Below are 27,404 nucleotides of genomic sequence, written 5' to 3' on the forward strand. Positions count from 1 at the left end.
CACACTGGAGGGGGCGGGTCAGAAGGCTGCTTGCAGGGGTGCTGGGGAGACTGAGGACAGCACTCCTGGGGGTGGCAGTCAGGCGTCATGGAAACGTGACCCCACAGGACCTGATGTCTAGCGTGGAGGGTCAGGAAGGAAGAGGTGTGGAGGAGGACCCCCAGATTTCTGGCTTGGACCACTGGGTGGTGTCACTGGATGAAACAGCCAAGTAGAGACGGGTCACCGCCCTTTGGTTGTAAGATACTTAGTGCCTCTGACTGCTCTGTATCACTGGCCCTGGCGTTAAGGTGTGGGAGGTAGCTTACTTCTCTCCTTGCATCAACTTTTACCCCAGCCCACAGACTAGAGGACTACACAGCTGTGTATCTGCTGCTCCTTCTCCCTTCAAAATTATAAACTGCACAAGGTCATAACATGCTTAATCCATTTTGCTGTAGAGAGAAGTACCGGTGTTAAGTGACAGTGAGAAAAGACACGGGGGGCGAGGGGTAGGGGCACTACTTCCACTTCAAGAGCCATCCGTGCTCGTTATTTGCTTCCACTGATGCATGTGGAAATCCGTGTTCAACTTTCAAACAGTTCAGTTCCAAGCGAGCCCATTCTTGGAGCGTCCTAGGACACAAGACGCCGGCGTTCGAGGACCCGCGCGCCGCTTGCCTCGGGGCCCTCTGCAGAGGGGCAGGCTGCAGCGTACGCCTCCTCAAGGCGGCAGGCTAGGGGCCCGGACTGCCCGCAGCTCCGCCCCGCCGGCCACCGGGCACTTCCGGAGCTCGCCGCCGTCGCCCGACTGGGAGAAACACCTAGAGCCTTTCGGGAAGGAGGAATCGGAGCCCCGGCGGGGGCGGGGCTCGTCGGACGCAAACCCGGGGGCTTTGCCGGGCGGGGTGCTCAGGCGCTGCTCCGGCCACCTCTGCGGGGTCCTAGGCGGCGGCCGCGGCGGCGGGCTGTCTTGGGGGAAGATGGCGGCGCCCTGGTGGCGAGCCGCGCTGTTTGGAAGTCGGAGGTGGCGGGGCTTCAGCACCTCGGGTGAGGGGTCTGAGGTGGGGGGGCTCGTGGAGGTCCCCGTGTACCCCGAGCCCCGGGGCTCGAGCCAGCGTCCGCACCTAGCCTCACGTCCCGCTGTCTGCCCGCAGCCGCCCTGAGCCGCCGGACCGCCCCTCTAGGGCCGATGCCCAACGAGGACATCGACGTGAGCAACCTGGAGCGGCTGGAGAAATACCGCAGCTTTGACCGCTACCAGCGCCGGGCGGAGCAGGAGGCGAGGAACCCGCACTGGTGGCGGACCTACCGGGAATACTTCGGGGAGGAGTCAGGTGCGGGACGACCGGAGCAGGCGCTGTGAGCGCCGGCCTCGAGTCTCGGGGGGCTGGGGAGCCGCCGGCGTCCTCCCGGAGCGCTGGCGGACGGGGTCTGTCAGCGCCCAAGTGCGCGCTTTGGGCGGTTTAGTCCCAGCAGGATTTTTCACACCTTTTGGTTCCTTTATTTGGAAGATCCCCTTACCCCGCTGTTGAAGTTCCACCTTATTATACTCCTAAAATCCTTCCCAGATTTCTTCCCCGCCCCCAAATTCCGTGTTAGAACGTTCTTCTGTGGTCCTGAAATACTGTGTGTAGTCCTGGCCACACTCTATCCTGACTTTCTTTTCCCTGGCCCTCTCCCCATATTGAGATCCCTGAGGACAGGGATCTTGCCTGACGTGACCACTATTTGGTCCTTGCGCCCGCATAGTGCTGGGCACATCGGTGTGCAGTTCTTTCCTGAATGAAATTGAAAGCTCTGGGCAAAATGATTTGGGGATCCTGCCCTTGAGCAACCTACTTCCTGAGTCCATCCCTTTGGGAGGCATTTAGGGAGGCAGTTTTATGATGTTCGAGGACACACGGATGAAATCCACATAGCCTGATTTAAACCCAGATCAGTTTTGTAGGAGTCGATGCTGGCAGGCCAGGTCCAGGGACCTAGAGAAGGATCCCTGATGCACGACTGATAAGAATCAAACTCGAGGCAGCAGAAGGTGAAAGAGTTTCTGGAAGGTATAGAAAGAGTTCACATACAGACAGTGTGTCCGGGAGATTCAGAAAGGAAAGGAGGGTCTCTTCTTTGCTTGGGGCCTGGGGGTTTTTATTGAGGATGGTGGTCTGGTGGCATATGTCCTCTCAGGCATCCAGGAACCAGTTAGAACGAAGATAAGGGCCCAGGTGTTATTCCTTGGAGTCAGGGAATCTTGGCATTGAGATGTGTGGAGCTGGTTGTCTGGAACACGCATACTGTGGCTTCATGCGGTCATTCTTACCTACTCCTTCCTTAGATGTTAGCTATTCTAAAGACATCATTAATTCCTCGTTCCTTACAAGAGACATCCATAAAGTGGGGGTGTGGGTCCTAGCAAAAAGAGAAGCAGGAAGGGGTGTGTGGCTGGCTCAGTTGGTAGAAAACGTACCTCTTGATTTCGGGGTTGTGAGTTCAAGCCCCATGTTGGCATAGAGTCTACTTAAAAAAAAAAAGAAAAAGAAAAAGCAGGAAAAGGAGCAAAAAGCATATTTTTGTGGAGTCCTTCATTTTCCCTATCTCAGAGTGACTTGCCTGAGCTTCAGTTTCCTCAGTGTAAAATAAAATAACTATCCAAATTTGTTATATTAAAGGTCGCAGTCGGGGTGCCTGGGAGGCTTAGTCATTAAAAGTCTGCCTTTGGCTCAGGTCACGATCCCGGACTCCTGGGATCGAGCCCCGCATGGGGCTCCCTGCTTGGAGGAAGCCTGCTCCTCCCTCTCCCACTCCCCCTCCTTGTGTTCCCTCTCTTGCTCTCTCTTTCTGTAAATAAATAAAACCTTAAAAAAAAAAAAAGAAAAAAGCTGCGGTCCATTGGATTTTTTTAGACAAATCCATCTTTAATCAGGGTTCAGTGCATCTTGTTGTTGTCTAACGTAAACAGAAAAAGTATTGGATCGAAAGCCATCTTGGACCTTGTTACTCAACGTGTTCTGAGACTAGCAGCACAGACTTTACCTAGGAGCATGTTAGGAATGCAAAATCAGGCCCTACACTGACCCATTGATTCAGAATCTGAATTTTAACAAATTTCCCAGGTGACTTGTATGGTGAGTCCATTAAAGTATGAGAAATGCTTCTTTAAGTCTTTTTTTTTTTTTTTTAAGATTTTATTTCTTTATTTGACAGAGAGAGAAACCACAAGTAGGCAGAGAGGCAGGCCGAGAGAGAGGGGGAAGCAGGCTCCCTGCTGAGCAGAGAGCCCATGCAGGGTTTGATCCCAGGACGCGGAGACCATGACCTGAGTCGAAGGCAGAGGCTTGAGCCACCCAGGCGTCCCTGCTTCTTTTAAGTCTTTATACCTTCAGCTAATTCAGCCGGGGACTCAGGTGGATGTCCGTGGCCAGGTGTGAACAGGCTTAAAGGTCATCCCCACCATAACTGAGATGATCATCCGCCTGCGTAACTCATGACCTAGACAGTGTGACCTGGTTTAGGGATCAGAAAATGCAATCTCAAGTCTAATCCAGTTGGCTTAGCAGGTGGACCCTGCTCGGGTCTGTGAAGCCGACTGCACAGTATGATTTAGTCTTGTGAATAAAGGGTAGCTTTACCAGCAGAACTTGGGCCAGTGAGAGGACCAGGTAGGACTGCCAGCTTCACTGAGACTTGATCCCACTTCCTCCAACATACCTTCCCTCCCCAGATCCCAAAGACAAGATTGACATTGGGCTGCCCCCACCCAAGGTCTGCCGGACCCAACAGCTGCTGGAGCGGAAACGGGTCCTCCAAGAGCTGCGAGCGAACTCAGAGGAGGAGCGAGCCGCCCGCCTCCGCACAGGTTAGCCCTCCCAGGGGAGGGGCCCCACCGTGTCACTGCCCCCACCGGGCATCCTAACCAGCATCATTGCTTACAGCACGCATCCCGCTGGACGCTGTACGGGCCGAGTGGGAGAAGACCTGTGGCCCCTACCACAAGCAGCGTCTGGCTGAGTACTATGGCCTCTATCGAGACCTGTTCCATGGTGCCACCTTTGTGCCCCGAGTCCCCCTGCATGTGGCCTATGCCGTGGGTGAGGACGACTTGATGCCTGTGTACCTCGGCAATGAGGTCACACCCACGGAGGTAACTGCTCTCTCGTCCCCCTTTCCCACACTGTGTGTACAGACATGTCTCACCACAGGACCACAGACAGCTTCTTTTTGATAAGTACTTACAGAGGTGGTTTTTATGGTGGTTAAGAGCATAAGCATGGTACCTGTGTAGGCCGGTTTGGGGTTCTGTTCTCCGTCTCCCCCTTTTGGTTTCCTGGTAAAGAGCACCACGGTGATTACGAAGGAAGGAATATAAGATGAAAAGAAGCTCCATCTTGGCGTGCTCCTGCCACTAACCCCTGCGCATTGATGTGCGGGCCACCTTGTGGTTCAGAGGGAGCGCTGGCCAGGCAAATGTGCGGGTTCCTTCTATGCGCTTCTCTTTGCTGACCTGCCCCCTCAAAGGACCGTCAGGGGCATTTGAATCAGGGTGGGCTCTCCCTTCTCCAAAGCTCCCTCAGATTCCTGCCCTCCAGAAGGTCGGTTTACAGCAGCTTGTCTGTCCCTGGTGGGGGTGACACCGTCCCTGTTTTCTCCCCATCAGGCTGCCCAGGCCCCGGAGGTGACCTTTGAGGCAGACAAGGGCTCCATGTGGACACTGCTGCTCACCAACTTGGGTAGGTGTCTGGGGCTCACACCAGGCCGCTGCCTCCCTCACCTCCCAGAAGCCAGGGCTCTGGGGAGCTGGGGCGGGGCCAGGGCCAAGGGCAGCAGGGCCCGGCAGTGAGTGGGGTCTCTTTGTGTGCAGACGGACACCTGCTGGAGCCAGATGCCGAATACGTCCACTGGCTGGTGTGAGTACCTGGGCGGGGGGAGGGGTCAGAGACGTGTGAGGAGGCGCTTGTGTGCTGGAAAGAGCTGCACCTGAATGTCAGTCTCGGCTCCACCAGGGATTGGCGGTGGGATTTTGGTTTAAACCTCCACCCCATCCCCGCCACCCCCCAGGTGGCAGCCTGCACTTCTGCTTCCGGATGCTGTCAGGAGCCCTGTAATCCACTGGCTGACGACAGGTCCGGAAGAAAAAGCAGGCAGTAGGCCTTGGCTGTTCTCACAGGCCTCTTGTCTCCCTGAACTCATTTCCTCATCTGGAAATCTAGGGCAATGCCACCCCAAGCCTTAGCCACCCTGAGGGGCTCTGTGACAATCAGATGGGAGAAGTACGGCGAGAGGCCTCTGCAGCTGTGGCCGCCCAAGCTGGGCTTCTTCTGTTTTCTCAGTGGCCTTTGGCTCTGGCGCCAGTGTGGTGGAGGTCAGGCGGCTGACCCCAGCTTTGGGACTTCTGGGTGATTGGGGCCTGTGACCAGGGGCTGGTTTCTATCATTTTTAGTCAACTGCAGTTACCAGTCTGAGCAGAGGGACTCTCTGGGGAGTTCTGTGTGGGGCAGGTCAGTGGCCATCATGGTGTCGTGATGGGCAGACGCTCCCTGACAAACCCCGGAGCTTTCAGGAAACAGAGATGCAGCCCAGAGCCGGTGTGGCTCTCCAGCCGGCCCCACTGGCTCGCTGCGGCCTAGTAAACGGTCTGCTAGACCTCACTCTCTCCCTGACCATCTGGAGGACACCCATCCCCAGCCTCGGAGCCCCTCCTGTTCCCTTCACAAGTTTGGAATCTATCCAGGGGGTCCCAGAGCTGGGCCTCCTACTTGACTGTCGGATGAAGATCATTTAGGGTTTGTCCTCCCAGGAAGTGGCATCAGTCTCTAGGGAACATGCGGATGGAAATCTCCCGCTGCCACCTTCCTTGATAATTCATGGATACTTTTCCTTCCTCCAGAACCAATATCCCAGGCAACCGCGTGGCTGAAGGACAGGAGACTTGTCCATACCTGCCCCCCTTCCCTGCCCGCGGCTCCGGCTTCCACCGCTTCGCCTTCCTGCTTTTCAAGCAGGATAAGCCAATTGACTTCTCTGGGGACACCCGGCCCTCACCCTGGTAATCTCCCCCTTCCCACCCCGCAAACACATTCTCTCCCCTCTCGGGCCACCTTCCCGAGGAGTGGTCTGTCCTGCTCGGTTCGGTCTTTTAATTTGGGCTTGAGGTGGGCAGCAGGGTAGTTGTGCTAGGCAGATCCTAAGGGGCTTCTCAGGATTCCCTGTGGGGCTGCAGGAGGGGTGTGGGGCTCTGAGGCCCCATTCCCTGCTCTTAAATGCTCCCCATCTTCTTATAGCTACCAGCTTGCCCAGCGGACCTTCTATACTTTTGATTTCTACAAGAAGCACCAGGAAGCCATGACACCAGCTGGCCTGGCCTTTTTCCAGTGCCGCTGGGATGATTCGGTCACCCACATCTTCCACCAGCTTTTGGGTAAGGCCAGAGTGGGCTGGGGGTGGGGCAGGGGCAGCTGGCCTGAGCTCACAGGCCTCTCCTGACCTGAAGGGAGAAGTGCCACTGGCAGGCACGCCACTCCTTGGGTGGGCGGGCTGGGCAGTCGCAGGCTAACAGACGAGGGAAAGGGGCTCAGTCCAGCGTCAGTCCACACCCGTACCCCCTCTTCCTACAGACATGCGGGAGCCTGTGTTTGAGTTCGTGCGGCCACCCCCTTACCACCCCAAGCAGAAGCGCTTCCCCCACCGGCAGCCCCTACGCTACCTGGACCGGTACAGGGACAGTCACGAACCCACCTATGGCATCTACTAAGTGGCTAGAGTGCCACCCACCTCAGAAAGCAGAGTAGGCCTCGGGATCCACCAGCAGGGACAATAAAGACAGCTCCACTTCGCGGGGCTGTGGGCTTCTAGGCCCTGCCTGAGGCAGCCCCTTTGTGGCCCTCCCAGCAGGGCCAGGGTTTGGGAATGAAAAGAGCTCTCCGGGAGTGGTGGCAGGGGTGGGACATGTGAATAAAGATGATTTTTGCTGTAGCTAGTCTGGATCTGTGTTCTGGGAGCGCTCCAACCCCACGATGGCTCTGTAATCCTCCATGGATGGAAAGAGAACTGCCTCCCGCCTCAGGAGGTGAGCCCCTCAACTCTGCCTCTGAAGGGTGTCGCGCCCTGAGATCAGGGGGCTGGAGACGGGTCCAGAAGAAAGGCAGCGGGGCTTGGCTGCTCCCACAGAGCTCTTGAAAGAGCTTTGCCAGCCCTGAGCATTGGTTCTTTGCTGGGTATTCACAGCATGGTTGGTGGCGGCTCCCAGCGACAGGCTGGGGTGCTCTGAGCAGCAGGTGTGAGACCTCTGAGCACACCCAGAAGCCCCCGTACCCTTCTGTGTGGTTAGTGTGTTTTTTCTCCTCTCTCTAAGTAGCCAGTCAAGAGGAGACCTACCTTCCCCGTATTACAAGACAGAAGATGGAGTGCTGCATTGCAGCGAGAGGGAACCCTGCCTCAAAATTAGGCCAGGTTAGAAAAACAAGAATTAATCCTCTGTCAACTCCCTGTGGCCCAGCGCACTGCCCCAGGGCAGGTGGGTTAGACCCAGAATCCCTCTCCTCTGCTAATCCTCTATAAAAAGTGAGGTTCCAGGGGCGTCTGGGTGGCTCAGGTCATAATCCTGGGGTCCTGGAATCAAGCCCTGCATTGGGCTCCCTCTCCTTCTGATACACCCCCACCCCTTGTGTGCTCACTCTCTGCTCTCTCTTTCCTTCAAATCTTTAAATTAAAAAAAGAGGGGCGCCTGGATGGCTCAGTGGGTTAAAGCCTCTGCCTTCGGCTCAGGTCATGATCCCAGGGTCCCGGGATAGAGCCCCGCATGGGGCCCTATGCTCAGCTCGGAGCCTGCTTCCTCCTCTCTCTCTGCCTGCTCTCTGCCTACTTCTGATCTGTCAAGTAAATAAATAAAATCTTTAAATTAATTAATTAATTAATTTTTAAAAAAGTGAGGTCCCAGAACTCCCCACCTGCGAACAAGGAACTCCCCAGCAGGGGGCCCCCAGGGAAAGTGGATTCCAAGAGCAGTTGAACTGTGGGGGGTGTGAAAAAAAACACTCGATGGGTCTCTGTGTTGGTGACCAGAAATTTCCACCTCACTGTTTACTTTAAAAGCACCAAAGTTTGGCGCAGCTTAGAGAAAGGAGACACCCCAATCTGGCAGATGGCTGAAACAGCACAAGGAAAAGGGCCGCGGAGCACTTCCTGGCAGGAGAGGCCGCCAAGGAGCTCAGCCCTGTGCCCAGCGCTCTCGGACCGGGCGACCTCGTGCAGTCTCCTTTCATCGCCAAAACTGCCGGGAAGTAGCTGCTGTTGTCCAGGTTTCCAGATGGGGGGCCCAGAGGGGTTGCGTGGGGGACTTCAGCCAGGAAGAGGCTCCGAAGCCCAACGGGCTTCCCAAAGTTTCTGGTACCTGGAGGCGGGGCCGCTCCCCTACACAGGAGCTGCTTAGAAGGTCTGGGGGAAAGGGTGGCGCTCCCAGGGTGGGACCACCGACAGGCGGACCCCAACTCCCACCCTGGGGCGGCGTGACGCAGCAAGGGTGGCTCGGAGCCCGGACAAACGGAAGAAACTGGGAGCCCCGAGGGCCCAGGTCGGTGGTAGGGGAGGCGACAGCCGCTCGGCTCCAGCTAGACGCGCCCTCGCTCCTCCCGCCGGCTCTCGGGGGAGCCCGCGCCCCGCGCCGCGCCCCGCTGGGCCCGCCCCTCGCCGCCCCGCCCGCCGGACCTCGGAGGCCCCGCCCCTAGCCCCGGCTGCTTTCGGAAGCACGGGCCCCCGCCTGCAGAGCTGCGCTGAGGCCTCAGCCATGGCCGAGCCGCGGCTGGAGGACGTGCTGACCTGCTCCATCTGCCTGGGGCTCTACGTGGAGCCGGTGACGCTGTCCTGCGGCCACAACTTCTGCGGGGCCTGCATCGGGGACTGGGGACGCGGCTGCGACAAGGTGTGCCCGGAGTGCCGGAAGCCCTTCCCCGACGGCGCCGAGCTGAGCCGCAATGTGGCGCTCAGCGCGGTGCTCGAGGCGATGCGCGCCGGGCCCGGCCCGGACTCGGCCCCCGCCTCTGGCTCCGCCCTGGGCGCGCGCTGCCCCCGGCACGGGCGGCCGCTCGACCTCTTCTGCCGTACCGAGGCTCGCTGCATATGCAGCGCGTGCACCGTGAACGAGTGTCTCCTCCACGAGCGGGCGCTGCTGGACGATGAGCGTCGGGAGCGCGAGGTGACACCGGGGTCCCCTGCCCTGTCTCTCGGCGCCCAGGCTGGGGCGGGCAGCTTCAGCAGGAGGAGGCTTTGGGATGTTTGTGTGTGTTCCCGAATAAAAGGGGAAAACAGGTGCTTGGAATAGAGATTTCGGAGATGGTGACAGGCCCAGGGTTGCGACCCCAGCACGGAGGGGCTGAAATGGAGTGAAGGAAAGGGCTCTGCAGGCGAGTAGGTTGGCGTGTGGGAGGGCGCCCCTGTGGCTTCAGAAGTCACAGAGAATGACGGTGAGATGTCACCGCTGAGGCTCTGGGCATGCAAGTGGGCAGCGCAGGCCAGCAGGTGACAGCAACAGGGAGGGAGGGAGTGGCAGATGGTACAAGCAAATGGCACGTGCAGGCTGAAGGGGCATGTGCACGCCCAAGGTGTGAGAGGACAGATGCACATCCCAGGGGGACAGTCAGGTGGAACTAGGAGGGTGCCCCTCCCCACTTCCTGCCTGTGGCACGTTGTACAGTGGGGGAGGCCATGGGCCTGGACAGAGACAATGGGTCTGGCAAGATCTGACAGCTCCGGCCAGTTTATCAACTTCTCTGTCCTGTTTCATCATCTGTGAAGTGGGGATCTTGATGGCCCTTGACTCATAAAGAAACTGTGGCCTGGAAAAGCAGAAGCGAAAGACTCTTGACCAGGGGCGGCGAATGCTGCTTTGTCCTGCTCCCATAAAAGCACAACACTCTGACCCTCCAGGGTACCAGAGGAGTCACAAATAGGGGTGAACTCTTCTCCCGCATGCCCAGAGCTGGGGCTGAGGTCTGGCTGGGCATCTGGAAGAACCCAGCCTGTACGTGGGCCACGCTGCCTGCTGGTCAAATAGCTTCGGTGCTTGGACCTGTCACCCCTTCCCTTCAAGGCTGCGGACCCGGGAGTGTGGCTCCCACCATTTACTGACGGGGGTAGTGCGGGGTGTTGACAGCCCAGAGACCGTGGGTGCTCTCTCCAGGTTGCTCAGCCTGCAAGAGAACTGGAGGCCAGGCTTAAAGCCCACGGCCTCCGCTCTGCCTGTGTACCTCCCCGCTCCGGGTTGGGAGTGGGCTCTGCCTGGGTCTCCCGGGGCCTCTGACCCCGTTCACGCCTGTCTCAGACCGGGGCCAGTCCACTGGTCAGTCTTGCCTGGGGTGGCACGAGGAGGGGATGCCCCACATCCCTCCTGTTTGTTGACTGAGGGGAGGACTTCACAGCTACCCCTGGTCCCCTCTTGTCACTTCTTCCCTGGTGGGCACCCAGGCCCAGCTGAGAGCCACGCTGGAGGTCGGCCAGCAGCAGGTGACGCAGGTGGAGAGGCGGCTGGAGGAGCTGCAGCGGCAAAGCGGGCAGATCCAGGTACCGGCGCACCTGCTCCACCCCCTGCGTGCTCAGGCTGCGTCCTGTGGGCAGCCCCAGGCACTCCCAGGACACTGGGTGGTAGGTGCGAGCTGCCTTGAAAACACCTCTGGGCAGCGGGGAGGGAGAGACCGAGCAGCGTCGGGGGAAAGGTTCCAGGGGCCCTGGCTCCCCACATCCCCACCCCTCGGCCCAGAGGGCAGCCTTGGCCTGGGCCACCCTAGGCCACCACTCTTTCGCCCGCACAGACCTCGGCCTGCACCCTGGCCTCCGTGATCTCGGGCAAGTTCCGCGGCCTGCTGCAGGCCCTGGAGAAGCGACGGGCCTCGGCACTGAAGGACATCGAGGTGGCCGAGACCCAGGCACTAGCACAGGCCCAGGATGCAGAACAGCGACTGCGGGGCCACCGGGAGGCCTTGGTTCGTTATGACCGCAGGGTCCGGGACCTCCTGCAGCAGCCGGATGACCGCACCTTCCTCCAGGTAGCAGGCCTCAGGGCAGCGGGTTGGGGAGACCAGCGTCCCTGCCCCCAGCACACAGGCTCACTGCAACTGTCCCTGGGGCTCAGGAATCACAGCTCCTGGCCCCCCCAGTGCCTCTTGGGCCTCTGACTCCTCTGAAGTGGGACGAACATCAGCAGCTGGCCGGCCTGAAAGAGTCACTGAGCCAGCTGTGTGGCCTCCTCCTGGAGGAGGGGGACCGCCCCAGGGCACCTGCTGAGGCTGCTGATTCAGGCCCCATGGGTAAGGCTGACCCCACAGCGGGTGGGCTGGGGGGCGGGTCAGAACTCTGCCCACCAGGACTTCCCCGCCATTGCTGCCCTAACACTTCTTTGCCTCCTAGAGGGCCCAGGTCCCCTGGCACCAGTCCCAAGCCCAGTTTGTCCACTGAGGAGGAAACTCTGGCAGAGTAAGGAGACCGGCATGTGTGTGCACAGACGTGTGTGCACTGTGCGTTCATGTGTACACTGTGCGTATGTGTGTGCGTGTCTGGGAGGGTGCGTGTATACCTGGGTGGGGGGGCACATGCCATGACTGCCCTGCCCAGGATGTCTGCCCCATGCCCTTCCCCCTCTGTGCACCTGTCCTAGGAGGACAGCCTCTTACACGTGGACCCAACAGAGCATGTAAGCAGATTCTGGCCCCGCAAACCTGGGCTTGGTTATGATTCTCGCACTAGTTACCAAGTTAGGTTATCTTGGGGCGGCTCAGTTTTTTTCATCTTTGAAATGAGGTGGCTGCCTGCTGTGGGGACATCGCCCCTGGCTGCACGCCTGACAGCCGTGTGGCTTTGCCCTGGCAGAGCTCCATTTGCCATCCCTGCCTCTGGGGACAGGACGGTGAGGGCGCACAGGTGCCTGCCTGCTCACCTTCCCCCCGTCCATCTGTCCCTGACAGATTACCGCAATCTGACCTTCGACCCGGACAGCGCCAATCGCCACCTCTACGTATCTCGGCAGGACCAGCAGGTAAAGCACCGTCACAAGCCCCGGGACCCGGCTGGGCCAGGCAGCTTCGAGCTCTGGCAGGTGCGGTGCACCCAGAGCTTCCAGAATGGGCGACACTACTGGGAGGTGCACACATCTAACCACTCGGTGACTCTGGGCGTCGCCTATCCAGACCTGACGCGGCGCAAGCGGGGGCCCCACACGGACAACATCGGGCGTGGGCCAAGCTCCTGGGGGCTCTGTGTTCAGGAGGACAGGGCGCAGGCCTGGCACAACGGGGAGGCCCAGCTCCTCCCAGAGGTGTCGGGGCGGCTCCTGGGCATGGACTTGGACCTGGTTTCTGGCTGCCTCACCTTCTACAGCCTGGAGCCCAGGACCCAGCGCCTGCATACCTTCCATGCCATCTTCACCCAGCCCCTCTACCCTGTCTTCTGGCTCCTGGAGGGTAGGACTTTGACCCTGTGCCATCGGCCCGAGGCCAGGCTCCCTTCGGAGCTCCAGGAAGAGGCCTTGGAGCCCAGCTGAGGAAGGAACCGGATGGAGCTCTGGGCCAGGAGCAGGTGCCACCATACCTTTGTGCCCAAAACCTGCCCAGACCCTAGCTTGGGGACCTGAGGCCATAGCGATAATGGGACCAGCTTTGGGTCAGAAGATCAACTCAGAACTAGGCTGGGCCACTTGGGAAGAGAGGTTGGGAGGGAGCCCCCAACCGGAGTTCACTCTCCAGCATCACTGAAGGACACGGGGACGAGAAAGGGACTAAAATGGGAGGACCCTGCCCAAGCAGAGCCCACTTCTCCACGCTGCCGCGGCGTTCTGAGGCTGGCGCAGCGCCCGTGGGCTCCTGGTCCTGCAGCCGAGCACTCGCAGTCAGACCTCCCCGCACAGTGTGGTGCGCACACACACTCCACGGCCCGCTGGCCCCCGGTGAAGGTGACGTAGATCAAAGGAGTGGGGCGGTGGGCGGGAGGTTGGCGGCGGGCCACAATGCATGGACAATTCCTGCGGAAAACCTAGAGAAAAGTGATTTTTTACTTCCTTCCTCTTTTTTTTTCTTAACATTTTGGTAGATCTTCGTTGCTTTTGTACATCCTTGTGATTGCATTTTAAAAACACTTGTGTTTTTTGCATTTTTTAAATTTAGCATACCCATTTTTCACGGTATTAATATTTTCCCCTGAATGATAACCATATAAACAGTCTTTCTAATGACCATCAGAATTTATTTCCCTAATACAGGTACCCTCCGCCCTCCAAAAGTTCAAGTTCTGCCGCTTGGCTTTCCTAAAAGACCTGCATTAGCATGGTTCCGGATTTCTTTTGGTTAGTGCGGACAGGTGCCATTGGAGGTCTTTTGTAAAGCAAGGTGGCAGAAGGGCAAACTTGGGCAAGCCAAGGATACTCTCTGCTGTGTGCCCTTTCTGCCTATGAAAGCTCTCGTAAGGACACTCTACTTTTGGATTGCTCAGGGGACCCCATATCAGACATGTTGGCATTGTTTTATTTGGGGCTGTAAAAATTCCACCACGATGCGTATTTCTGAGCAGGAAGCTTTGCCCCTATCCGTGGCTACGTAGGTAGGCTGAGTTCATTGGAGTTACTCAACAGAAACATAAGGGGCACCTGGGTGTCTTGGTTTCTGCTCAGGTCGTGATGTCAGGGTCTGCTTAAGACCCTTTCGCTCTCTCCCTCTACCCCTCCCCCCTTAAATAAACAAAATCTTCAAAAATAATAATAATGATGAGCACCTGAAGATTCTGTTTTGTGTACACGTGGTCAAAATGAAGCAACCTTGAGGCAGGCAGGCCCTCCCTGCCCCCGCTCCGATCAGCCGTCTTAGCTGGGCACAGCCTCAGCCCCTGTCCCCATCACCCAGGGTGTGGGGACTAAGTACAGTGTTGTGTATAGCGCTGGGCCAGCGCTGGCTCCCTTTGTTTTTGTTTTTCCTGCTCAGATGATGCTTTCCTGATGTTACCTGGACATACGTTTGTTAGTGTTTCTGGAAAGTGGGCGCTGGGACCTAGAGCAGCTGTAATTCTGTTACTCAGAACACTTCACTTCTTGATCTGGGTGGTGGTTACAAGGATGTTGGCTTTACAACTGTTGGTGCTATACGTGCATTTTTACATACTCGTGAATAATTATTTTGCAAGAATTTTTTTAAAGGATAACACATGCAATCCCGTGGCCCCAGCTGTGGCCCCCAGCCGCACGCCCCATCCTACAGGTGCCTCCCCAGCCTGTGGCTCTGTTCAAGGGCGGGGCCAGGCTTCTGGTCAGTACAGCCCGGGCAACAAGCTTCGAGGAAGACTCCGAAGTTGGGGACTCCCTGGACATGGGGAGGGGGCTCTCGCAGTGCACATCCTGACCAAGTGACAGCAGACAGTCACCTTGCTGCACAGCTGGGCCGACAGTTGCTGAGAGACGCAGCAGCGAGGGAAGCAGGATTGGGCTGGCCCAGTGGCCGGCATTGCTGGCTCTTGCCATGTACAGATTCTGACCATCACCACCCCCAACCCACCCCCTAGCCCAAAGCCCCAGCACGCATGTGTGACAAGCTGTTCCCACACCCTGAAAGGGGGAGAGAAAGGAAGAGAGCCCCCTCTGCTTCTGTGGTGGGAAGGGTTTGGGGTCTTCATTCTATGATACTACGTTTTATCAGGCCGTCAGTCCTTTCCATATTGTTCTGTAGGAATGTTCCTTATTGTGACTGTTGACCTTATTTATGAGATGAGATGCTGCTGGCCTTTTTGTAGACTGTGCTTTTTAAGTAGGCATGGGACAGGCATTTGCAAATTATTGGAAAGCTGCTTCCAAGGAAATGCCCTTAGTTCACCCAGTTCTGCCAGAAGTCTGTTTCCTCTCCAGGAAAAACACATTGGGAGGGGAAAAAAGAGCATGGATTTGGGGGTGTAACATTTGTGAGGGGGATTTGATTAGCCTGTGAGTGTTTCCAAAATCTCTGCCCCACCCATCTAGTATCTGGGCTTCTGTGAGGCCGAATCAGGAGGATAGGCACATAGGCACACCCAGGCGGGGCAAGGGGACAGGAGAGATTTTAAAAGATGCCTCAGGTGCCAGGGGAGTTGAGGGAGTTGGGTTGGAGGTTGCTGTTCCCCAGGCAGGAAGGAATGGGAGGGAACAGCATGGCGACTGTAGGAGATGTGACTTGGAGTATCATGGGACAGGAAGCTAGAAGACTATGGAGCCAGGCTTCCGAGGACAAAGGATTTCCATTCTAGAATTCCATACCCAGCCAAACAGTGTCAGAGCTTGAACAAAGACCTTTGCAGGCACTTTCACATCCATTCTCAGGAAGCCCCCAGAAGATGTGCTTTTCCAAAGTAAAGAAGTAAAGTCAATGAAGGGGAAGGAAGACCTGGGACCCTAGCAACAGGGAGTTCAACACAGAAGAGAAGTGGTAAAGAACTGAAGTTTCCAGAAACTTGAGCATGAACATCCACCAGGATTTTCAAGGCTTACGAGCACATGCTTTGCAGATGAGGTGCTAAATGCTAAAAGTAATAGGTAAGATGTTGAAGCTGGCGGTCATGGGAGCAAGCATCTGGAGCAGCTGGGACACAGAACTGCCAGCTTTTGTTACAAGGCTCATAAAATTGTTTACTTTTTGGAGAAAGAACAGCAAATAAAGCCTAACCCTAGCAGGAGAAGAGAATAAAGATTAGAGCAGAAATCAATGAAATAGAAACCAAAAGAACAGTAGAACAAATCGATGAAACTAGGAGTTGGTTCTTGGAAAAAAATAATAAGCTCGATGACCCCCTGGCCAGACTTATCAAAAAGAAAAAAGATCCAAATAAAATCATAAATGAAAGAGGAGAGATCACAACCACCACTGAAGAAATACAATTATAAGAACATGTTATGAGCAACTCTAGGCCAGCAAATTAGGCAATCTGGAAGAAATGGGTGCATTCCTAGAAACTGAGCTACCCAAACTGAAACAGGAAGAAATAGAAAACCTGAACAGACCCATAACCAGCCAGGAAACGGAAGCAGTTATCAAAATCTCCCAACAAACAAGAGACAATCAGCTTCCCAGGGGAATTCTACCCAACATTTAAAGAAGTAACACCTATTCTTCTGAAGTTGATCCAAAAAAAAAAAAAAAAGAAAAAAAGAAATGGAAGGAAAACTTCCAGACTCTTTCTATGAGGACAGCATTATCTTGATCCCAGAACCAGACAAAACCAGACCTCAATCCAAACCCCACCAGAAAGAATTACAAACCAATATTCTTGATGAACATGGATGCAAAAATTCTCACCAAGAAACTAGCCAGTAGGATCCAACAGTATGTTAAAAAGAGTATTCACCACAACCAAGAGGGATTTATTCCTGGGCTGCAAGGGTGGTTCAACATCCACAAATCAATCATTGTGATATACTATGTTAATAAATGAAAGGACAAGAACTATATGATCCTCTCAAGAGATGCAGGGGGAAAAAAAAAAAACATCTGACAAAGTACAGGATACTTTCTTGATTAAAACTCTTCACAGTGTAGGGATAGAGAGAACATACCTCAATATCATAAAAGCCATATACAAAAGCCAACAGCAAAATTCTCAATGGGAAAAAGCAGAGCTTTTCCCCTAAGGGCAGGAACAGGACAGGGGTGTCCACTCTCACCACTGTTGTCTAACATTGTACTAGAAGACCTAGCCTTAGCAATCAGTTAACAAAAAGAAATAAAAGACACCCAAATCAGCAAAGAAGTCAAACTCTCTTCACAGATGACATGATATTCTATGTGAAAAACCCAAAAGACTCCACCCCAAAATTGCTAGAACTCATACAGGAATTCAGCAACATGGCAGGAGATAAAGTCAAGGCACAGAAATCAGTTATATTTCTATATACTAACCATGAGACAGAAGAAAGAAATTAAGGAGTCGACCCCATTTACAATTGCACCAAAAACCGTAAGATACCTAGGAATAACCAAAGAGGGAAAGGATATGTACTCTGAAAGTTATCGAGCACTCATGAAAGAAATTGAAGACACGAAGAAATGGAAAAGTTCCATGCTCATGGGTTGGAAGAACAAATATTGTTAAAATGTTTATGCTTCCCAGAGCAATCTACACATTACTATCAAAATACCACCGACATTTTTCACAGAGCTGGAACAAATAATCCTAAAATTTATGTGAAACCAGAAAAGACACTGAATAGCCACAGGAATGTAGAAAAAGAAAACCAAACCTGATGGCATCACAATTTCAGACTTCAAGTTCTATGACAAAGCTGTAATCATCAAGGCAGCCTGGTACTCGCCCAAAAGCAGACACATAGATCAGGGGAACAGAATAGAGAATCCAGAAATGGACCCTCAACTCTATGGTCAACTAATCTTCAACAAAGCAGGAAAGAACGTTCAATGGAAAAAGACAGTCTCTTCAACAAATGGTGTTGGAAAATTGGACAGCCACATGCAGAAGAATGAAATGGACCATTTTCTTATACTATACACAAAAATAGCCTCAAAACAATGAAAGACCTAAACAGGAGACAGGAATCTATCAAAATCCTAGAGGAGAACACAGGCAGCAACCTCTGTGACCTTGGCCGCAGCAACTTCTTGCTAGACACGTCTCCAAAGGCAAAAGGAACCATTGGGACTTCAAGATAAAAAGCTTTTGGGGCGGGGGCACCTGGGTGGCTCAGTGGGTTAAGCCTCTGACTTTGGCTCAGGCCATGATCTCAGGGTCCTGAGATCCAGCCAAGCATTGGGCTCTCTGCTCAGCGGGAAGCCTGCTTCTCTCTCTCCCACTCCCTCTGCTTGTGTTCCCTCTCTCTCTGTGTCTCTGTCAAATAAATAAATAAAATCTTTTTTAAAAAAAGATAAAAACTTTTGCACAGGGATGCCTGGGTGGCTCAGTGGGTTAAGCCTCTGCCTCAGCTCAGGTCATGATCCCAGGGTCCTGGGATCGAGCCCCTCATCAGAGAGCCTGCTTCCTTCCCTCTCTCTCTGCCTGCCTCTCTGCCTACTTGTAATCCCTGTCTGTCAAATAAATAAATAAAATCTTAAAAAAAAAAAAAAAACTTTTACACAACAAAGGAAACAGTCAACAAAACCAAAAGACAGCTGACAGAATGGGAGAAGATATTTGCAAAGTTCTTATTAGATAAAGGGCTAGTATCCGAAATCTATAAAGATCCCACCTCACGCCAATCAGAATGGCCAAAAGTAGTAAAGTATTAACAAGTCAGGAAACGACAGATGTTGGCGAGGACACTTTTACACTGTTGGTAGAAATGCGAGCTGGTGCAGCCATTCTGGAAAACAGCATGGAGGTTCCTCAAAAAGTTGAAAATAGAGCTACCCTACAACCCAGCAATTGCACTACTGGGTATTTACTCTAAAGATACAAACATAGTGATCCAAAGGGGCACATGCACCCGAATGTTTATAGCAGGAATGTCCACAATAGCCAAATGAGGGAAAGAGTCCAGATGTCCATCAACAGGTGAATGGCTAAAGAAGATGGGGTATATAGATACAATGGAGTATTCCTCAACCACCAAAAAAATGAAAAATCTTGCCACTTCCAATGATGTGGATGGAACTAGAGGGTATTATGCTAAGCGAAATAATTCAATCAGAAAAACAATATGATTTCACTCATGTGGAATTTAAGAAACAAAACAGGAGCATAGGGGAAGGGAGGGAAACAGAACAAGAGGAAATCCGAGAAGGAGACAAAACACAAGAGACTCTTAATCATAAGAATCAAAGTGAGGGTTGCTGCTGGGGGGATGGGGTGACACGTGATGGGCACTAACCCATGATGTAATGCGCACTGGGTGTTACATACAGCTGATGAATCACTGAACTCTACCTCTGAAACTAATAATACACTCACTATATGTTAATTAATTGAATTTAAATTTTAAAGACTTTAATTACTTTTTAAATTCTATTATTTTGAAATGGATACAAATCCAAATGGGGTGCCTGGCTGGCTCAGTTTGAAGAGCATGCAACTCTTAATCTTGGGATCATGAATTCGATCCCCACATTGGGTGTCGAGATTACTGAAAATAAATAAATAAATAAACGTAAAAAGAAAAGTACATCAAAACCATTCAGTGTTACCTTGGGACATGGCCTGGGTCTCATGTCAATTTCACAGACGCGAGCGAGGCTGGGAATGGCTGCCTCATTATTCCCGTTTGCTGAGTGGCTTTTGCTTGTTTTTGCTTCAGTCTGACCTTTTTCTTTCCGTTTCAAGCAATACTGCAGCCCTGTAGACAGGTTCATATATGAGGTTTAGGATTATTTTCAGGTTCTACTTTCTGGGTTTACATTCTGTCTCCTCTGGATGAGTTGTGTGACCTCTGGCAAGATACGTAACCTGTCGGAATTCCATTTCTCATCCTTCAAGACATAGTTCTTGCAAAGGCACAGTGAGACACAGGCGTGAGCATGCTCCTACAGACCTCAAAAATGCATTACCTTCTCCCCTTAAGAGCCAATTCATTCCAAAAAGAGAATGAATATGTTGGGCAACCTTAAAGCTACGATGATGGAGGGGCACCTGGGAGGCTTAGTGGGTTAAAACCTCCGCCTTCGGCTCAGAGGTTTTAAATTTTTTAAATTTTTATTTAAAGATTCTAAATAAAATCTTGAAAGAAAAGAAAAGAAAAGAAAAGAGAAGAGAAGAAAAGAAAAGAAAAAAAGAAAAGAAAAAGAAAACACCACTGTCTTGACAAATCACAGCTCTATACTTTCCTAGGGACGCAGATCTTCCTGGGCAGGCTCTGGGCTGGGAAGCCGGAGGCTGGCTGGCACTTGTCCATGTACACGCCCCAGCCCAACTGGCACCCCTCACTCCTCCAGAGCCAGGCGGGTCTGTGGTCTCCGCGAGCCTGGGCAGCTTGCCCGCCAAGCCTTGGAGCTTGGTGGCGCTATGCCTGAGCCTCCCAACTGATCCTGGGGCTTGGCAAACAAGCGACAGTCATGAGCAAGTGGTGATCCCGGTGGAAACCAACGTATGGAACTCATTACCCGTCTTCCTGCCAAACTGGGCACACCCAGGCGGGTTCCCTCTGCTACTCCTCAGCTGGAGGAGCTTTTCCCACTCTAGTTTCTGCGCGCCCGCATCCTAGCAACCCGTGAAAGCCCAGCTCAGATGCTCCTTCCTCCACAGGGCCCTCCAGGATCTGCCCCCCTCTTCCAGTGAGTCCCCCCGGATTGCACCCCTCATTTAATATTTCATAGATCTTCGTTTTCTTCTCTCCTTCCAGGAAAGCATCTTTCTAAATTAGACATTCTTAAGCTGGGAGTCTTGGTGAGAAAATTCTCTATATTTTCACTCTTCTCTAAACTGAAATTTGGCATTTCTTTCTGTTATGAATGGAGAGAACATACCACAGTGGAGTTAGCAGTTCTGTGACTTGTCACCAGGAGAAATTACAGATAGTTTCATAGCACATTACATGGTCACACAGAACCTGAAATACCACTTATGTTCATCACGATTTCAAAAATAAATGATTAGGCCTCCATCAGATGTTGTTAAAAGAAACACAGATATCACAAATTTATTTTCTTAATATTTTGTACCTATATTTCAGTGTAATCAGTTTCCATGAAGCCCTATGCATTTTGCTTTGTACATTTAAAAGCATTCCTTTCGGGGTGCCTGGGTGGCTCAATGAGTTAAAGCCTCTGCCTTTGGCTCAGGTCATGGTCCCAGGGTCCTGCGATTGAGCCCCACATTGGGCTCTCGGCTGAGCGGGAAGCCTGCTTCCCTTCCTCTCTCTCTGCCTGCCTCTCTGCCTGCTTGTGATCTCTGTCTGTCAAATAAATAAATAAAATATTAAAAAAAAAATAAAAGCATTACTTTGGGGTCGCCTGGGTGTCTCAGTAGGTGAAGCATCTGCCTTGGGTTCAGGCGATGATCCCAGGGTGCTGGGATGGAGTCCTGCCTCGGACTCCCTGCTCAGTGGGGGGCCTGCTTCTCCTTCTGCATCTGCTGCTTCCCCTGCTTGTGCTCTCTCTCTCTCTGATAAATAAATAAAATTTTTTATAAACAAACAAACAAACAAACAAATAAATAAAAGCATTACTTTGGAAAGGGGTGCCCCTGGCTTCAAGAGGGGCCCTGGCAATGAGAAAAGTTAAGCCCCACTTCTGGATGGAATGGCCCTCCTCTCACCCTTTTATTCCTTCCTCTTTGGACTCTCATCAGCAGGCGGTCTGGCAGATAAGGAAGAGTAGTCGATTCTTCTATATTTTTTATTTTTATTTTTTTACTATATGTGCTGCCGAAGCGAGCACTATTTTTATTTTTAAAAAAGCTTTTATTTAATTCAGAGAGAGCAATCACACAGTGGTGGGGAGGGGCAGAGGGAGAGGGAGAAGCAGACTCCCTGAACAGAGGGGAGCACGAGGTGGGAAGCAATCCCAGGACCCAGAGCCACCCAGGCGCCCTGTGTGGCGTATTGATCCTGATTAAACTGGGCTAAGGGCTTGGGGGAGGAAGACCGTATCATCCGTGGTACTGGTACTTACTGTCAAGGTGACCTATCACTGCTGACGGTGACCTTGATCACCCTGCTGGGGTCATGCATGCCAGGCTTCACCCAGGTAAAGTGACTCTTTTGCTCCCTTTGGAAGAAAGTCACTATGCACAGTCTGCATTAAAGGAGTGGGAAATCAGGCTCCAACTCAGAGTATCCACAACAATTATTTTGCAATCTTCTCAATGGGAAATTTGCTTATGCTTCTTCATTTGTTTACCCGGTCATTTATTTATATCAGTGTGAACCCATGGATGTTTATTTTATACTTTGGGTTATAAACCAATCTACTTTATTTTGTTGCCGTTTTATTTATTTAAAAAAAATTTTTTTTTAATTTTATTTATTTATTTGACAGATAGAGATCACAAGTAGGAAGAGAGGCAGGCAGAGAGAGAGGAGGAAGCAGGCTCCCTACTGAGCAGAGAGACCGATTCGGGGCTCAATCCCAGGACCCTGAGATCATGACCCGAGCTGAAGGCAGAGGCTTTAACCCACTGAGCCACCCAGGCACCCTTAAAATGGTTTTGGTTTTTTTTTGTTGTTGTTTTTAGTATTTTATTTATTTATTTGAGAGAACACGCTGGAGAGAGCGAGCCAGCGACAGGGCGCTGGCAGGAGCAGAGAGGAGTGGCAGAGGAAGAAGCAGATTCCAGCCTAGCAGTAGGGAGCGGGGAGGGAGCCCGATGCGGGGCTCGATCCGAGGACCCTGAGATCCTGACCTGCGCGGAAGGCAGATGATTCCCCGGCTGAGCCACCCAGGCGTCCCGCCATTTTTATTTTTTTAAAAAACATTAAGTGCTTGTCTGGATGAGCCTTAAATGCCTCCATTTGGGGAACCCATACCTCCAACCCCAGGTACACCGCAAGTGCCTGGGGCTTGGGGGTGGGGGGCCGTGAAGGGGAACTGAATTCCCTCACGAGGGACTTGGAGGGTGACAGCAACTTCCCATTTCAGGGTTAGAAAAGCCCAAGTTCCCCACAAGGGGTAAATAGAGTCGTTAAGGGGCAAAAACAAGCGCACATCAGCGGTTAATTTTCTCTGCAGTCAGCAGCGGCTCAGAGACTTTGCTAACAAGTGCCTCGGGGAGGTCCGGAGCGCGAAGGGGCTGGAGTGGCCGGGTGGCAACGGGTGGGAATGCCCGACCCCTCTGGAGTCCGGGGCCCGGCTGTGGGGGGAATTGAGGGTGATGGAGGGGTGAACTTCCCAGCTTCCTTCCAGTGTGCCCGCCTCGCACTCTCTGCCCTCCGCGCTCCCCTTGGACCAGCAGGGACGGTGGTGCAGGAGCCCCTCGGGGTCACACGGGGGCGGGGGTGGGGGGCACACGGGGGCGGAGACCCCCAGCGAAGTCTGGGCCAGCGCCGGGTATACCGAGACCCGCAGGCGGGTCTGCGGCGCTGGGGGCGGTCCGAGCCGGGGACGGAAGGGGGCTGGACCCTTGGCCTCGGTCCCAGGGGGCGGCGCCGCAGCGCGAGCGGGCAGGGTCCCTCCCTGGGCGGGAGCAGAACAGGCGGTGCCCGCGCGGCCGCGGAGCTATGGACGGCAGCGGGCCCTTCAGCTGCCCCATCTGCCTGGAGCCGCTCCGCGAGCCGGTGACGCTGCCCTGCGGCCACAACTTCTGCCTGGCCTGCCTGAGCGCGCTGTGGCCGCACCGCGGTGCGGGTGGCACCGGCGGGCCCGGAGGCGCGGCCCGCTGCCCGCTGTGCCAGGAGCCCTTCCCCGACGGCCTGCAGCTCCGCAAGAACCACACGCTGTCCGAGCTGCTGCAGCTCCGCCAGGGCTCGGGCTCCGCGCCCGGGCCCGGCCCGGGTCCGGGTCCGGGTCCGGGTCCGGGAACGCCGGCCCCGGAGCCCACGCCGCCCAGCGCGCCACCCAGCGCCCCGGAGCCTTCGGCTCCCTGCGCACCCGAGCCCTGGCCGAGCGGCGAAGAGCCGGTGCGCTGCGACGCGTGCCCCGAGGGCGCCGCCCTGCCTGCCGCGCTCTCCTGCCTCTCCTGCCTCGCCTCCTTCTGCTCGGCGCACTTGGGCCCGCATGAGCGCAGCCCCGCGCTGCGCGGACACCGCCTAGTGCCGCCGCTGCGCCGGCTGGAGGAGAGCCTGTGCCCGCGCCACCTGCGGCCGCTCGAGCGCTACTGCCGTGTCGAGCGCGTGTGCCTGTGCGAGGCCTGCGCCGCCCAGGAGCACCGCGGCCACGAGCTCGTGCCGCTGGAGCAGGAGCGCGCCCTCCAGGAGGTGGGCGCGGGCACCGGGGGCGCGCCGGGGCGGGTCAGGACCGCGCGGGGCTGCCGAGGGCCCAGGGATCCCCCGCCCCCACCCCTTTTCCTGATAGGGTCCTAACGTCCTCCTCTAACCTGAGACTCTTTGCCGTCCTTCCCAATACTGACAATGTCATCCATCCACATCGCGGCTCGAGGTGGGAATGGGGTTTGGAGGGGCTCAGAGAGAACGCGAAAAGGACTGGAAGGGCAAGCGGGGGTCTGGGCCGATGGGGGTCTAAGACAAGGGAGAGCAGAGTCAGGCCCGCGGGGTCCCTGCCGGCTGATTCTGGCAGAGCGGCTGTTGCGCGGGGCCGGGTTCCTGCCGGTTCCCGCTCAGATCTGGCCTGGGCTCAGGCATTGGGCTGAGATGGGTGTGGCAGGCGACAGGAGTGTGGCTGAGGGTGGACCGAGCACACAGACCGCTCTTGTCCAGCTGGTCCGGGGGCCCGTGGTGGGAGCATGTGTTCGCAGTCCGTCAGCTACCTCCGCCCCCAGTTTCCTCTGGCCTCCAGCCCGGTCTTGGCGCCGCTGGCCTTGGGATTTTCCGTCTCTCCTGCCTGGAGCAGTGACTCACAAGACCCAGGGGACTTGCCCGGAATCCCCATTTTTCAGGCCTAAATTGGGGACACAGTCTCTTTGGGGACAGGGATCCCCGAGACAGCTGAATGCCCTCTGTACCGCACCTGCCCCACTCTCTCTGCCTCTACCTCACTGAAAGGAGCTCTCCAGTGATGGGAGCAGCGTTAAGGAGCGTGGATGGCCTTGTACTTGCCCACTGGTCAGAGAGGGAGGCTGACCGCCCACAAGCCTGCCGGCCTGTGCTCCAGAGTGCCTGTGCTGCCAGGCACTTGGGAATGGCACCTGCCTGGGCTTGAGGCACCTCTGGCCTATTATGGGACATCGTGGCCACCCCCAGTCCCCCCTATGCACAGAAGCCACTCTCGGGTCATCCCTCTTTTCCCTCTTGCTGAGGCCTGGGAGCCCGAGGTAGGGCTATGGCCTCCGCCGGCCCCGTGTTAGTTCATGGTGTCACCCACAGGCGGAGCAGTCCAAAGTCCTGAGTGCCGTGGAGGACCGCATGGACGAGCTTGGCGCTGGCATCGCACAGTCCCGACGCACGGTGGCCCTCGTCAAGGTCGGACCCTACACTGACCCTGTGCCTGTGCGGTCCCGCGGCGGGCTCCGGGCAACGGGCGGCGGCCGTGTGCTCTGGTCCTCTCCAAAGAAGCCTGTGCTGAGCCCCAGCAGCTCCCCTGAGCGGGCACGGTCCGGGACAGGGCCGCCTGGTCCCTCTGTCCCCACAAGAGGCAGGGTGGGAAGGTGGGGCTCTGGAAAGAATGGGGCTGTTCTTGCCCTCACCCTAGTCCCGTGTCGTCCCATGCAGAGCGCAGCCTTGGCAGAGCGGGAGAGGGTGTGCCGGCTCTTCACCGAGGCCGCAGCCGTCCTGCAGGGGTTCCAGACGGAGGTGCTGGGCTTCATCGAGGAGGGGGAGGCCACCATGCTGGACCGCTCCCAGGGTGACCTGAGGCGGCAGGAGGAACAGCGCAGTAGGCTCAGCCGGGCGCGCCGCGGCCTCAGCCAGGTCCCTGAGGCCGACTCGGTCAGCTTCCTGCAGGTCAGCGCAGCTCGTAGGGGGCAGAGAGGGCGCAGAGCGGGGACGGGCAAGGGATGGAGAGAGAAGGCAGGGGGTGGGGGCTGTGCCGTCCTTCCAGTGGCGCAATCCCCCCAGCCTAAGGAGCGGCCGCCAGCAAGGCCTTAAAAGTCATGTATCCGGCACAGGAGCTGCTGGCACTGAGGCTGGCCCTGGAGGAGGGGTGTGGCCCAGGGCCCGGTCCCCCGAGGGAGCTCAGCTTCACCAAGTCCTCCCAAGCTGTGCGGGCGGTGAGAGATGCCCTGACGGTGGCCTGTGCCAGCCAGTGGGAGCAGCTGCGGGGGCTGGGCGGCGACGAGGATGAGCTACAGAAGTTGGGCACAGAAGGTGGGTGGCCCCCAGGTGACTCACCCTTCCCCAGTCTCCCTGCACAGGCCCCCAGGCCCAGGACCCATTCAAGAACGGAAGACAGAAACTGTGCGCTGGGCGCAGGGTGGGACACGAGTCCTGAGGGGAGCCACGGCTCAGTAATGACCAGTCCAGCCCCTTTGGCCACAGCCTCGGGGGCAAGGGGGCTTCCCCTGCCCCGCCGTCTAGCTTCAGAGGGGCTGAGCGGGGAGGAGGTGGAGCAGGGACAGACCCGGAGGACCAGGCTTGCGGGTGAAGACAGGGGGCCATACTGGGGTGTAGGCTGGGAGGAAGGAGGAGAGAGGGATTTGGGTCACAGGGGCACCTTGCATCCCTGCCCAGTCACGGGCCACTGCAGAGCACCCCTCCCCACTATCTCTTCTGCAGCCGATGCCGAGTCCCAAGACCCCGACAGCACCAACAGCCTTGAGAGTGAGGCTCCCAGGGATTACTTCCTCAAGTGTAAGTGGCCACCTTGGGCTCCTCCCAAGGCTGCTGGGCTGAGCCCTGGCACGAGAAGACCTGGATTCCCATCCCCCTCATCCTTTAGGCGAACTGGGTCCGCTCTCGGGGTGGTCTCCGGTGGGGCTGAGGCGTGCTGGTCGCTAAGGAGCCGAGACTGTGTTTGGGGAGGGGGTGCCTGGGGGAGGGGCTGTCCCGCCTGCGCCTGAGCCCCCTGTCTCTCTCCCCTCCGCGGGAGCAGTCGCCTACATCGTGGACCTGGACAGCGACACGGCAGACAAGTACTTGCAGCTGTTCGGGACCAAAGGTGTAAAGAGGGTGCTGTGTCCCATCAACTACCCCGAGTCACCCACCCGCTTCACCCACTGCGAGCAGGTGCTGGGCGAGGGCGCCCTGGACCGGGGCACCTACTACTGGGAGGTGGAGATCATCGAGGGCTGGGTCAGTGTGGGGGTCATGGCCGAAGACTTCTCCCCGCAAGAGCCCTACGACCGGGGCCGGCTGGGCCGCAACGCGCACTCCTGCTGCCTGCAGTGGAACGGCCGGAGCTTCTCCGTCTGGTTCCACGGGCTCGAGGCGCCCCTGCCCCAGCCCTTCTCGCCCACCGTCGGGATCTGCCTCGAATACGCCGACCGCGCCCTGACCTTCTATGCCGTGCGGGATGGCAAGATGAGCCTTCTTCGGAGGCTGAAGGCCTCCCGGGCCCGCCGGAGCAGCTCCCTGGCCTCCCCCATCGACCCCTTCCAGAGCCGCCTGGACAGCCACTTTGCGGGACTCTTCGCTCGCAGGCTCAAGCCCGCCTTCTTCCTGGAGAGTGTGGATGCCCATCTGCAGATCGGGCCCCTCAAGAAGTCCTGCATCTCCGTGTTGAAGAGGAGGTGATGCCCAACGGAAGGCGCCTCAGAGCCCCCCACCGCCCCAGGCTTCTCGTTCCTGGAGGCCCCCACCTTCCATATACTTGGCCTTCCGCCTCTCGAGGAGGAGGCCCCCAGGCCCCTTCCGGTGCCCCTCGGACCCTGTTCCCTCGCAGGCCTTGTCTCTGGGAAAGAAAGCCAGAGCTGGGGCATATCCAGGCTACCCAGCTACCCACCCTTTCCAGGTTCCTGGGACAGTGCCTGGCATACAGTAGGTTCTGAATAAATGTTTGTTGAATGAATGA

General features: G+C 55.7%; 3 protein-coding genes across 4 annotated transcripts; all 3 read left to right on the plus strand.

Moving 5' to 3' along the window:
- The first annotated feature begins 899 nt into the window (after nucleotides 1–899).
- On the plus strand, nucleotides 900–6,945 carry MRPL38 (mitochondrial ribosomal protein L38). The gene is made up of 9 exons (XM_032870587.1): nucleotides 900–1,029; nucleotides 1,137–1,316; nucleotides 3,698–3,832; nucleotides 3,909–4,117; nucleotides 4,631–4,703; nucleotides 4,835–4,880; nucleotides 5,861–6,019; nucleotides 6,255–6,391; nucleotides 6,588–6,945. The coding sequence occupies exons 1-9, from the start codon at nucleotides 963–965 to the stop codon at nucleotides 6,722–6,724; spliced, it is 1,143 nt and encodes a 380-aa protein (XP_032726478.1). The 5' UTR covers nucleotides 900–962; the 3' UTR covers nucleotides 6,725–6,945.
- Nucleotides 6,946–8,746: 1,801 nt separating this feature from the next.
- TRIM65 (tripartite motif containing 65) lies at nucleotides 8,747–12,853 on the plus strand. Of its 2 annotated transcripts, XM_032870586.1 has the most exons (6): nucleotides 8,747–9,163; nucleotides 10,432–10,527; nucleotides 10,776–11,009; nucleotides 11,096–11,270; nucleotides 11,371–11,436; nucleotides 11,925–12,853. In XM_032870586.1, the coding sequence occupies exons 1-6, from the start codon at nucleotides 8,756–8,758 to the stop codon at nucleotides 12,497–12,499; spliced, it is 1,554 nt and encodes a 517-aa protein (XP_032726477.1). In that variant the 5' UTR covers nucleotides 8,747–8,755; the 3' UTR covers nucleotides 12,500–12,853. The 2 variants fall into 2 exon arrangements, with proteins under 2 accessions (XP_032726477.1, XP_032726476.1); XM_032870585.1 differs by lacking the exon at nucleotides 10,432–10,527.
- A 10,158-nt stretch (nucleotides 12,854–23,011) lies between these two features.
- Nucleotides 23,012–27,404, plus strand: TRIM47 (tripartite motif containing 47). Its single transcript, XM_032870589.1, has 6 exons — nucleotides 23,012–23,758; nucleotides 24,824–24,919; nucleotides 25,169–25,399; nucleotides 25,564–25,762; nucleotides 26,171–26,245; nucleotides 26,487–27,404. Exons 1-6 carry the CDS (start codon nucleotides 23,063–23,065, stop codon nucleotides 27,125–27,127), a joined length of 1,938 nt encoding a protein of 645 aa, XP_032726480.1. The 5' UTR covers nucleotides 23,012–23,062; the 3' UTR covers nucleotides 27,128–27,404.

Source organism: Lontra canadensis, unplaced genomic scaffold (genome assembly GCF_010015895.1).
Source record: "Lontra canadensis isolate GAN:19392208 unplaced genomic scaffold, GSC_riverotter_1.0 scaffold41, whole genome shotgun sequence".
Lineage (NCBI taxonomy): Eukaryota > Metazoa > Chordata > Mammalia > Carnivora > Mustelidae > Lontra > Lontra canadensis.

Bases quoted from the DNA above. Each gene is read 5' to 3' on its own strand.
- MRPL38 (XM_032870587.1), top strand. From the start codon at position 963: ATGGCGGCGCCCTGGTGGCGAGCCGCGCTGTTTGGAAGTCGGAGGTGG. The intron at 1,030-1,136 runs GTGAGGGGTCTG...GTCTGCCCGCAG, and splicing joins GCGGGGCTTCAGCACCTCGG to CCGCCCTGAGCCGCCGGACC. The intron at 3,833-3,908 runs GTTAGCCCTCCC...CATTGCTTACAG, and splicing joins AGCCGCCCGCCTCCGCACAG to CACGCATCCCGCTGGACGCT.
- TRIM65 (XM_032870586.1), top strand. From the start codon at position 8,756: ATGGCCGAGCCGCGGCTGGAGGACGTGCTGACCTGCTCCATCTGCCTG. The intron at 11,010-11,095 runs GTAGCAGGCCTC...CCTGGGGCTCAG, and splicing joins ATGACCGCACCTTCCTCCAG to GAATCACAGCTCCTGGCCCC. The intron at 11,271-11,370 runs GTAAGGCTGACC...TTTGCCTCCTAG, and splicing joins TGCTGATTCAGGCCCCATGG to AGGGCCCAGGTCCCCTGGCA.
- TRIM47 (XM_032870589.1), top strand. From the start codon at position 23,063: ATGGACGGCAGCGGGCCCTTCAGCTGCCCCATCTGCCTGGAGCCGCTC. The intron at 23,759-24,823 runs GTGGGCGCGGGC...TGTCACCCACAG, and splicing joins AGGAGCGCGCCCTCCAGGAG to GCGGAGCAGTCCAAAGTCCT. The intron at 24,920-25,168 runs GTCGGACCCTAC...CGTCCCATGCAG, and splicing joins GCACGGTGGCCCTCGTCAAG to AGCGCAGCCTTGGCAGAGCG.